The 12696-nt window shown below is 40.4% G+C and overlaps 1 protein-coding gene across 1 annotated transcript; it reads left to right on the top strand.

Moving 5' to 3' along the window:
• Positions 1-8387: 8387 nt before the first annotated feature.
• On the top strand, positions 8388-11475 carry mif4gda (MIF4G domain containing a). Its single transcript, XM_080853405.1, has 5 exons — positions 8388-8705; positions 8863-8972; positions 9463-9618; positions 9998-10090; positions 10322-11475. The coding sequence occupies exons 1-5, from the start codon at positions 8627-8629 to the stop codon at positions 10547-10549; spliced, it is 666 nt and encodes a 221-aa protein (XP_080709531.1). The 5' UTR covers positions 8388-8626; the 3' UTR covers positions 10550-11475.
• Positions 11476-12696: the final 1221 nt, after the last annotated feature.

Raw genomic sequence — 12696 nt, 5'->3', positions numbered from 1 at the left:
ACAGAAGAGCTGAAGGCCACTATCAGAGCAATCTGGTCTTCCATAACACCTCAGCACTGCCACAGACTGATTGCCTTCATGCCACGCCGCATTGCTGCAGCAATTCATGCAAAAGGAGCCCCAACCAAGTATTGAGTGCTGTACATGTTCATACTTTTTAGTAGTCCAACATTTCTGTGTTGAAAATCCTTTTTTCTATCGGTCTACAGTAATATTCTAATTTTCTGAGATACTGAATTTTGGATTTTCATAAGCTGTCAGTTATAATCATCAAATTTAAAAGAAATAATCACTTGAAATATATCAGTCTGTGTGACATGAATCTATATAAAATATGAGTTTCACTTTTTGAATAGAATTACTGAAATAAATCAACTTTTCGATGATATTCTAATATATTGAGATGCACCTGTATATGCACGTGTGCATCATTGTGCAACAATAAACTGACTGAAGTCAGCCTTGTTGTATTGTGATTTTAGGTACTTCTTATTCAAGTCAGTTAAGTTGGAACAACAAGGAGTTGTTCAGTTGGTGTTAAGGCCGAATTATGCTCTGTTTTAGACGTAACGCGTAAGCACTTAATTTACACAAGGAACTTGTTTTAGACCAGTTTTGATTTAAGGTTCGTTTTAGACGCAGAGCCGTGTTGCAAGGCTTGTGAGCCGTGTTGCGTGTTGCAAAGCAAATTGACGCCAGAACTGTAGATTTTTTTTTTTAGTTAAGTAAGCCTATTTATTGCAGCAGGACAAAGGAAAAAAACTTACCGGAGCATGAAAGTGTAGTGGGCGAAAGGCTTGATGTTATGAATACATGTGTTACACAAAATACAAATGTTGGCAATTCAGTACCAGTGGCGAAAAAGACAGCACATGACGCAAAAGTTTGTTTATTGACATCTTTTAATGACTGCGACAGGCTTTAAAACGATGTGTTTATGAGTTACATTATTCAAAGATGAGGTGGTAAACGGCGAAAGAATCTCATCATGTTGTCAATGCTTGTAACTACAATGGTGCTGGCCACAAGGTAACGGCAGGTTACTGTTAACTTTTGTATGAGCAGACCGGGCTCATTCTATCAAACTCGCTGGTGCAATTGATGGATTCACGTCAATATAAACTCAATGAAAGATATCACCATGACTCACAAGTGGCGGAAAATGAATATGAAAGTACCTATTTGTTCGTGAATGACCACATTCTCTCCAAACAATCGCGGGTGAGAATGGGATATTCGCGGTAATTTGAGCGTCCTTATAAGTGTTTAAAGAGGATTTGTAAAGGAGTTCATGTCTTCGGACCTCTTCTGTTATGTTTGTTCCTAATCCATAAGAAAGGCTTGTGAGACGGTCTGCAGGGTATTCATGATTTAAAAAAATGTCTGGGTCTAAAAAAAGACTGTATGCTATTAACCCGGAAACGTGAGACTCTGTGTGAAAGGCTGTGGTAGCCGGCCAATCACAGCCTTTGCGAGCTGTGTAGGGCCGTAGTGTTTTAGTCGCATAGTCAGGAATTTTGGGCGACGCACTTAAGCACAAAAGGGGGGGTATTTTACCGCGCAAGGGGGGGTTGTGTATCTTACGTGCTTACGCGTTACGTCTAAAACAGAGCATAATTCGGCCTTTAGTAAATCCAGTTGAGTTAGAATTACATAAGTGAGTTAGTTCAGTGTAATGATGGTCTGTTTAGTTGGATTATCACTGCCTGATCAAGAAAGGCTAACTTGACCAAATAATATTGAAACTACTAAACTGCATTGTGTGGAAATTGTTGACATAACTAGTCAGTCCAACAAAAAAATCACTAGTTTTATAACAATGAAAACCATTTAGGTACTGCTTATTCAAGTCAGTTAAATTGAAATTACAAGGAGCTGTTCAGTTGGTGTTAGTAAATTCAGTTGAGTTAGAATTACTTAGGTCAGTTTAATGAAGGTCTGTTTAGTTAGATGAACACTGCCTGATCAATCAATTAAGGCTAACTTGACCAAATAATATTGAAACTACTTAATACAGTCTTGTTGGTTTCACATAAGTTAGTTATTTCCTCTGTTATTATAGTATTAAATTAGTTTGAACAAGACTCAGATAGGTGGAAAACATTGACATAACAATATTAAGTAATTTGAACAACTTATTTTTTTGAGTGTAGATGAGGAGTGGTGAAGAGCAAGGTTTCCATATCCATAGACATCAATTTTGGAAACAGATAATAGGCCGCAAGGTGAAGCACGAAAAGTGCTTTAGAAAATGAATCCCGTTCCACTCACTGGCATCTACACAATCTTTAGCTTATAAAAAAGAACGAGTCGTGGTTAGTTACCAAAAAAAAGTTCGTCGCTGATTTTCCAGTCGATTGTCTATATGGCTTTGTTTTATGCAGAACTAGAGACTTAAGAGCGTAATAAGATTTTTGTCGGGAGCCGTGCCACGGTTCGGCACGTGATAATGCTACACCAATGAGAAGGCTGCTTTTTGACAACAGAATGGAAAAATGGCGGCTCCCGTGCGGTTAGAAACATCGTTAAAGATAGAGGAAAACACTTGAACATCCTCAAAATTGGGCTAAATTAATTCTAATTAGTGCTGTATACATAGCCGCGTCCAAGAAGAACAATGAGGCAAATATACGATAATGTTATTTTTATGTTAAGTCATTTAGATCAAGTTTAACATACATGGGCATACACATTACTGACGATCTTACATGGACTGTGAACACCCAGCACACCGAAGAAATCAAGGCAAAGACTGTACTTCCTACGTCAGCTAAGGTGATCTTAACTATGAGAAATCATAGGCTTAGATGATACACAAACAATTCCATGCAACATTGTAAGAAGTCATTACAGAAATACAATAATCATCCCAACTTTAGAAATCCAGCGAGGGAGTTGACTTTTCCTCATTGTTCTGGAGCACTCACATCTAATTGTAAGCCCTGTCAGACCCTCGTTTGTAATTGTGATTAACATTAAATAAGGGTTAAATACATTATATCAGTAAGACACAGCACAAAATACAGTAGTAATAAGGATAAGTGCAACGGCCCAGTGGTTGAGAAACACTGCACTAGGACATCAAGTCTGAAATGCCATCAGTGGTTGCACAGTGAAGAAAAGCCATGTAAATGCTTGAATTCTGAAGTGTGAAGTTTGCCCTTCTCAAATGCATATGTTGATACTCATGCCAATGTGGAAAAACTTCTAAACAAGCTGGGTCTTTAAAACGTCACCTGATAGTACATGGCAGGGAAGGTCCACATAAATGTGCCTGACCTTTTATATGTTTACAATATGTAAAGGCATTTTCACTGGCATTTTCATATGCAAAAACATACTATGTGGGAAAACATTTACAAGGTCTTCAACTCTGTTTGTGTGTGTGTGTGTGTGTGTGGAAGAGAAGACTGGAGAGAAGCCTCGTGAAGGTGCCCAGTGTGTGCACACTCACACTCACACACATGCACATCCTCATATAGGCTGTAAGGTGAACCCTGTTTCCGTTTCAACCCGCTACACTGTCTGGCATCTACAGATGTGGCAGTCATTGCTGTAAGTGTGCAGACAGATTTGCCATGCACTTCATATGTTTTCACAGGGACTGGCAACAGGACATGTATCATTGACATTACCAAGGTGTCATCAGCTCTTGGAACCAGTGTGTGTTCAGCCTTGATCGGAATTCAAACATTTTCTGGGTGTGACTCCACAAGTGCCTTTAATGGCAAAGGGAAAAAAAGACATTTTCTGTTGCATGTGAGAAAGATGAATACCTAAAGGCTTTAAAAGTTTAGGTACTAACTTAAACTTGGAGCAGTCAACATTTGCATTTCTTTGCCAGTATGTATGCCACTTATATGATCAGTCGGCTGCTGATAATGTAAATAAAGCTAGGTTCAAGGCTTTCTGTATGACATCATCAGCCTTGCCAGAATTATCCATTCCCCCTACCACTGATGCCCTCCATCAGCACTGCAAAAGGGCAAACTACCAGGCTGCAATAATGAGGTCCTGTCTCAAACATAATATAAGTGCTCCATCACCTGCTGGATATGGTTGGCAAATAGAGGATGGGAACTTGCACGTCACCTGGATGACTAGAAATCCGGCCCCTGACAGTGTTTTGCATGTGATACACTGTGGCTGCAAAGGTGCCTGTGAGACAGACAGATGTTTTTCTGCAGGATTGTGTTGCATAGTTGACCTATGTCGTTGCTGTAGGAACTGGAAGATAACTGTCCTGACACTGACACTAACAGTGAGGACTGAGTGTCCCTAATCTGTTATTTCTTATTCAGTTTTGTACAGTTTTATATATCATATTTCATGTTTCATAAAGAGTGTTTTTATGGTTCATTAGTGTTGTTTTCATTTGTGGAAGAATGAATGAATGAATGAATGAACAAACAGATGGTCATTGGTATTTACAATTACTGCCTTTTATTGATACATGGAGGTTTATTTGCCACATACATAAAAATACTACTGTTTTTTCTGTGCGAGTGTGAAGAAAGAAAGATCAAGAAATATTTTTCATAAATAGCAAGAGGGAGTTTAAAGAGCAGTGTGTGAAAAAAGGTGTAATTTATGTTTTATAGTCATTGTGTGTGTTCAGGATAAGGAATGCTTGAGGAAAGAAGCTCCTCCTCAGTCTCTCTGTTCTGGTCTTGTAGCAGCAGAGACGTTTGCCTGACCTCAGTGTTTTGAAAAGTCCATGGTCAGGATGTTAGGAATCCTTTACAATACCTTGGGAGCTGGTAGGTAGGTCTTCTCTTGTAGGTCTCCTGCAGAATATGGAGAGATGCTCTGATGATTCGGTGCTGCAGTCACAGGCTGTACAGTTCCCATACCAAGTGATGCTGTCAGGACACACAGCTGATGGTGCTGAACTTTCTCAGCTGAAGTAGGAAGTACAGTCTTTGCCTTGATTTCTTCGGTGGGTGTTCACAGTCCATGTAAGATCCGCAGTAATGGGTATTCCCATGTATGTTAAACTTGATGTAAATGACTTAACATAAAAATAACATTATCGTATATTTGCCTCATTGTTATTCTTGGACGCGGCTATCTATACAGCACTAATTAGAATTAATTTAGCCCACTTTTGAGGATGTTCGGATGTTTTCCTCTATCTTTAACGATGTTTCTAACCACACGGGAGCCGCCATTTTTCCATTCTGTTGACAAATGCAGCCTTCTCATTGGTGTAGCATGATCACGTGTCGAACCGTGGCACGGCTCCCGACAAAAATCTTATTACGCTCTGAAGTCTCTAGTTCTGCATAAAACGAAGCCATATAGACAATCGACTGGAAAATCAGCGACGAACTTTTTTTTGGTAACTAACCACGACTCGTTCTTTTTTATAAGCTAAAGATTGTGTAGATGCCAGTGAGTGGAACGGGCTGAAACGAAAACCGTGTTCACCTTACAGCCTATAAGGAGATACTTTTAGGTAGTCAATTAACATTAGGCAATATGGTCATTTTATCAGGATTAGGCAATAGCAATGTGAGATAAAAGGAGAGGGAGAGAGAGAGGCCTGGGAATACTATTTCGTGTTTAGTTTGGTTTTTGATTAATAAAAGACATCTACACAACCAAACAAACTGCCAACCCTTGCCAGCCTTAGAACCAAAACAAACTTGTATAGGGTTGTTGTGGAAACAGACGGGGGAAGGCATGCTGCAGTGCTGGTATTGTACTTGACTTTGTAATAATGAATATTCAATTATGTTGATGTGATGTTAATCAATCACAAATGTTGTTGATGATGTTGAAGCTTCACCCACATACTTCAAACTGTCATGTTATTGGATGAGGGGGTCATGTTAGTTCATCTAGTATTTCTGGAGACATCTAGTCCAGCTGTGCTTTCTCAGTGCCTTTCCAACAAAGATTATCATGAGCCCGAACTGGTCTTTGTGAGAATTTCTTGAGAAATTCAGCCCTCATGGGGATGCAGGGGACCATGCATGCATGTGTATGATGCTGGTATTTAACTTAAAAATAAATAAATGTAGTCAATATGATGCATTGTCTACTAATTTTACAGCTACCTTACATTTGAAAAGTTGTTCTGGAACCCAGAATGACAGGCAATCTCAGAATGCTCTTCTTCTTTTGTAACCCAAATGAATGACAGGCACTCTCAGAATGCTCTTCTTCTGGAACCCAAATGAATGACAGGCACTCTCAGAATGCTCTTCTTCTTCTTCTGGAACCCAAATGAATGACTGGCACTCTCAGAATGCTCTTCTTCTTCTGGAACCCAAATGAATGACAGGCACTCTCAGAATGCTCTTCTTTTGTAACCCAAATGAATGACAGGCACTCTCAGAATGCTCTTCTTCTACTGGAACCCAAATGAATGACAGGCACTCTCAGAATGCTCTTCTTTTGTAACCCAAATGAATGACAGGCACTCTCAGAATGCTCTTCTTCTGGAACCCAAATGAATGACAGGCACTCTCAGAATGCTCTTCTTCTGGAACCCAAATGAATGACTGGCACTCTTAGAATGCTCTTCTTCTTCTGGAACCCAAATGAATGACAGGCACTCTCAGAATGCTCTTCTTCTACTTGAACCCAAATGAATGACAGGCACTCTCAGAATGCTCTTCTTTTGTAACCCAAATGAATGACAGGCACTCTCAGAATGCTCTTCTTCTTCTGGAACCCAAATGAATGACAGGCACTCTCAGAATGCTCTTCTTTTGTAACCCAAATGAATGACAGGCACTCTCAGAATGCTCTTCTTCTTCTTCTGGAACCCAAATGAATGACAGGCACTCTCAGAATGCTCTTCTTCTACTGGAACCCAAATGAATGACAGGCACTCTCAGAATGCTCTTCTTTTGTAACCCAAATGAATGACAGGCACTCTCAGAATGCTCTTCTTCTTCTGGAACCCAAATGAATGACAGGCACTCTCAGAATGCTCTTCTTTTGTAACCCAAATGAATGACAGGCACTCTCAGAATGCTCTTCTTCTTCTTCTGGAACCCAAATGAATGACAGGCACTCTTAGAATGCTCTTCTTCTACTGGAACCCAAATGAATGACAGGCACTCTCAGAATGCTCTTCTTCTTCTGGAACCCAAATGAATGACAGGCACTCTCAGAATGCTCTTCTTTTGTAACCCAAATGAATGACAGGCACTCTCAGAATGCTCTTCTTCTTCTTCTGGAACCCAAATGAATGACAGGCACTCTCAGAATGCTCTTCTTCTTCTTCTGGAACCCAAATGAATGACAGGCACTCTTAGAATGCTCTTCTTCTACTGGAACCCAAATGAATGACAGGCACTCTCAGAATGCTCTTCTTTTGTAACCCAAATGAATGACAGGCACTCTCAGAATGCCCTGGACTGTTAAAAAAAGGTGTGTCTGATTTTCATTATGAAGTCACAGATCCAGTGAAGCCTACATCATTGACTTACTTATCTTTATATTAACAGAAGTGTCTCTATTTCCCCAGGCAATAGCCTAATTATAGTGTCAGTACATGAATACATGAATACATGAATGCATTTACCCTCCAAAATGTCACTGGGAAGCCAATCAATACAATATTGTCTGCATTGATTTTCATTGAATGTCAACACTTGTGCTTGATGGCACATGAACTAAGCTTCATGGGTTCTGGGAATTCCTGGCATGAATGTAATCAAACATCACCAACTGCATGCAAATTTGACATCACAAGGTGGGTTCCCCCTCAAGATTACATCTATCCAAGTACAATAGGGGTTGGCATATTATTTAATATCTGAAAAAAGGGTAAGGGGCAGCAATAATAAATCTCACAGTTCAGCTGTTTCAGGCAGTCAGTAGGGGAGGGGTAGATTTCATAGGTTTTTGATGGTCATATTGATAATGATGAAGTTTCATAGGGGCTTCAAGTGGTGTTCCATGGGTATTCACATAAATAAGAACTCAAACGCGGCCATATTAGCTGAAAGAAACAAAACTGAAAACTGGGGATGCAGGCCTATTGCCATCTAGTGGTCAAAAAATGGCGAATCAAACTTATAATACTTAATGGAAAGCGACATAAGTGATCAATTTGAATAAAGGGCGCGCGTGACAAAGTGCTTGCAAGATTAATTCTGCAGCAATTGTATTCATTATTGAAGGACACTGCTGGAAATTACAATATATGTAAAAACCAACATCTGTCCTTTACCTAAGTCGAACAGTCAAACCTAGGTCTGGAAAACGTCCGGGGCAAGCGTCATAACAATTTAAATACGGTGGGAGTGTTTCCTCGTGGCTGTCGTGTGTGCGTTCGTGTTGACTTTTCTGATACAAACAATCAGTTTCTAGTACGACTATGTACATATTTTAATCGTTATAGAGCCTGCTAGTCGTGAAACCCGCTGTTTTCCCGAACGCTGACTAATAATTAACGTCAGCCTACATAAGTAATAGAGCTAGCTACCTAGCTAACTTACGTTATAGCCAACGCACCGAAATGATAGCTAGCTGATAAAACTTGTTCGACCAAGTAACGCTTTCTAACCGATTGTAGGAATATATCTTCTTAAAACGACTACGACGTACTCTTTACAACCGACTAATCTTCTCACATGTGTCCACCCACCCAGAGGTTTGCAGCAGCATGGATTCAGTTTGTGTCGAGTATAAACTTCAGACCTTGGATGCAGGGGCGCAGAACCTTCTAAAAGCAGCACTTAAAGGTAACTTAAGTTGGTTCAGATAATGAATTTACGATTTTAACATGCTTAAACCAGATACAAATAGGTAGTTATCCCTGCGCCCAAAACATTTCAGTGTCGTGCGTGTAACATGTATGTAAAGTTGGCATTTTAGCTACGGAAGTCCTTTTATTCACAGATCCTCGGGCAGTGGATCTGGAGAAAGTGTCGAATGCAGTAGTGGACCAGTCACTGAAAGACAGCTCTTTCTGCAAAGAGGCTGGGCGCATAACTTACGCTTTGATCGAGGTGAGAATTTCACTGTTGATCTGTTTTGCAGGTAATCGATTCAAGTCGATCTACACTCAGCAAGGCATTGTCCCACTGACTGTGCAGCTGTGTATATGTATAGTGAAATTGCAGTTTAAGAAGAAAAAAATACTTATCCAGTGTATTCAACAAAGTAAATCTTAATGATTGAGATGTTCAATTATATGAAAATGGGAGGTAAGCAGAATTGCCTCATGCTGAAATACTAACATTCCCTACCACTGAATGCCAGGTACACATATTGTGTACTCCACCTAAACAAGGCCCTCAAACCTCCTTGAGTCAACAGAAAGCTTTATAAACTGTGTAATTTGTATTTTGAAGTTGGGTTTTTCTCTCAGCATCATGTCAAGTAGCCATTTTCCAAGCTGCTTTCAGATTCCTGTTCACAGGCTTTACTAGTATCAGTAACGGGCAAGAGCCCCTGGTTGCCAAAGTTTGACTTTTGCCATGTATGATCTGCGTGTAGGAAGAAGCCAAGTATGCCAACACCACTGTCTTTAGACGGAACCTGCTTACCCGACTGCAGCAGGAGTTCACCGCAAGAGAAGATACACGGAAACGCTCCGTGTCGCAGTGGGTGTGCTTCGTTAACTTCATCTGCACCATTTTTGACTACCTCAAGGTACTTCTTTGCACTCTTAAACGTCCCCATGTGTTCAAATGTGTTCAGGTTGTTCCCTTTGTAACCTCTGATTAGTGCACATATTTAAGTGTAGAGATATTCTGTAAATGTCAACAGTAAAACAAAAAAAAACTATACATTTTTGCTATAATAAACTATATTAATTCAATACAAGTTTGGTTTGCCTGTAAGACGGATGTCTAAGGTTCATTTGTTTAATGACTTACTGTGCAGTTACAATCACTTTTTGTAGGATCTATTCCACATAAGATGATCAGCAACAAGTCTGTCTGATTTTTAAGACTATTTGTGGCAGCAAGCATGATTGGAAAATTAGGTTTACACTGAAATGCACTTTGCTGCTAATTTAATTCTGCAGGTTAACAACCAACCCATGGCTGCCATGGTTCATCCTGTATATGACTGTCTGTTTAGGCTGGTGAAGCCGGATGCTCTTACCAGTGAGGAAGAGGTGAGCTGAGCTGGTTAGGTCATGCCTTCAGAATGTCTTACATCATTTCCGGGACTGCCAATGTATTTAAAGAATTAAAGCTATGACCATTAGAGCTATGACCATTCACCTATTGTCTGATACCAGTACTCATTATATATTAAAGATATTCTAGTTAAAACATGTTTCTGTAGTCCTTTTAATCCTCCGCCTTTCTCCTTCGTGCATTCACTCACTCACTCCCTCCTTCAGGTGGACTGTCTGGCGATGCAGCTGCACCGCATTGGGGAGCAGCTTGAGCGAGCGGAGGCCGGCCGCATGGACGAGCTGTTCTACTCTCTGCGGGACGGCTTCCTGCTGCAGGAGGGCCTGAGCTCCATGGCCCGCCTGCTCCTCCTGGAGGTGCTGGAGTTCCGGGCAGGTGGCTGGGCGCTCAGTGACACAGCCCAGCGCTACTACTACAGTGAGGTGGCTAATTAGGTGGCAGCCACTGGCGCTAGTGATACAAGAGTTAGAAGTAAGTTGATCCAACTGAGGGTGTTGTGCAGAGTGCGAGATGAGAACCATTAAGAGACTTTCAGTGTGTGATGGTGAAAGCGTGTGAGACTTCCAGTGTGAGGTGGTGGAGGTAGAGAGAGTGCATATTTTGTTTTATGTTAAAACGTGGTGTTGACACTTGAATCGAGAAAGAAATAGACGCTTTTGATGTGGGGAGAAGTTTGGTAGTTGTCTTGTGAAGTGTTGAACTTCACCTGTTGAAGTGTTGAATCTAATGGTCACCATTGACACAGTTGCACATTGCATACAGTCTGTTTCTGTGACCTTGACCACTGGAGAATATTTTCTTTTTCTGTAAGTGTGAGTACCAGGTGCCTCTGCACACACTGCCTGTACAACTAAGGCCTTTTTGTCATTTAGGCTCTTTTTTGGGCATTTCTTTATACTGAATGACAGGTTTCCATGTGACATATTTTAGGAAACATTTCCTTTAAATATATTGTGTATAGCATTCCTTTTTCTTGGCAGCAACCAATCTATATGTGTACTTTATTGCCTTTGCTATGAAAGTGTAGCAAATTCAGTTTTTTTTTTCCGTGCTTTTCACTGCGTTATGTTCAGCCATGTAACTAAAACATTAAGTTGGTGCCTTTCTTGGGTTTAGATTCCAGCAGTAGAAATTAAGGTGTAGCTACACATGTGCTCACTTAAAGGTTAAACTGATAAAAAAAAGTATCCAGATTACCTTTTGGCTTAGTCAAGGGCATTACAGCCACTGGACAGTGGTCTTGTGGAATCAAAGGAATGTGAGACACCTTAGGGATTCAAGAAACCTTTTTGTGAGCTTGCTGTTTGGCAGTTGTGCAATTGTTCTCAAAGAAATGTATGACAATTCAGGGACATTTTGGTTTCAGGGTATTTTTTTAATGATAAATCATATGTACGTGTTGAATATCCAAGTTTTCAAGTAAAAACATTTTCATACCTCCATTTCCTGCTCTCAGTCTGCCCCTTCCTTTATAAAAAGAGCCGCACTGGAAATGAAGACCAAACAGACCTGGGATCAGCCTAGGACACAGCCGTCTGAGTCCATTAAAGCAACATTTTGTACCAATTTTACCTTAAAGTAACAGCTTTAAAATAATTTTGGTGGTACACTGACCTGTAATACAGAGAATGGCGCATGTGTTCCTGCCACAGCAGGCCAAATGGACCTGGTATTGCACTTATGTAACTTTAGTGGACAAGGCGCGAGACCACTCACAAGAACTACATAATGCTTTATGGCACCACCTCACGCAATAACTAGACCGATCTGTTAGCTATAAGAAGAAGCTAGTGAAGTATTCTCTGAATGGACATCATGGCAGAGGTGACGAAGAAACCGAGGGAGACGTCAGAGGAAGAGGTAAAGAGAGAGAAACCGAGCATCGCCCTTGAAAAAAATAAAGACGTTGTTATCGATATGCTTAAGCAGAAAAAGAATGGACTACATGATGTCACTTGCCTCAGGCACCATGAGCTAATACAGTGGTATCCAAGGTTACAGACAACTCTAACTCACACCGACTGATAACTACTCTTTAATTCACCAAACTGTTTGCCTAGGTTTTCTAGTGCCCTTGTTTCGCTCAAACCTTATTTACGCCAACGAACAGACATTCATTTTCCCATTGGGATTTTTTCTTTGGATCAGTTTCAAATTATTAAACTAATTGGGTCTTCTGTTGCTGGGCTGTTATAATAGTGAAAGGGTCCTCTTTTTTAAAGCTGCGGTTTTGACCTCTTAACAAATGAGGACTCCATACCTCAAAAATGCAACACGTTCTATGACGTACCATTACAGATAAGGTACTCTAGCAGATATGATACCCACACTCACACTAAAACTACACATTTCTGGACAACTCTGATACTGCATGGTCTATAAAGACACACATGCTTCTAATGAACATAATCGAATGCAGGGACTCTCATGCAGCTATTACACAGGGTTTGGTTGTATTCTTTTCATGAAACGTTTTCAACAACTTCACTAATATGGTTAGGTAGGTGGTATTTTTATTTTATTTATTGAAATTTCAGTCTGTCATTTTACAAATGAACTGCCCTCCGATGGGACGCAACCA

This window comes from Sprattus sprattus (assembly GCF_963457725.1).
Source record: "Sprattus sprattus genome assembly, chromosome: 1".
NCBI classification, from domain to species: Eukaryota; Metazoa; Chordata; class Actinopteri; order Clupeiformes; family Clupeidae; genus Sprattus; species Sprattus sprattus.
This window is presented reverse-complemented; position numbering and strand designations above follow the sequence as displayed.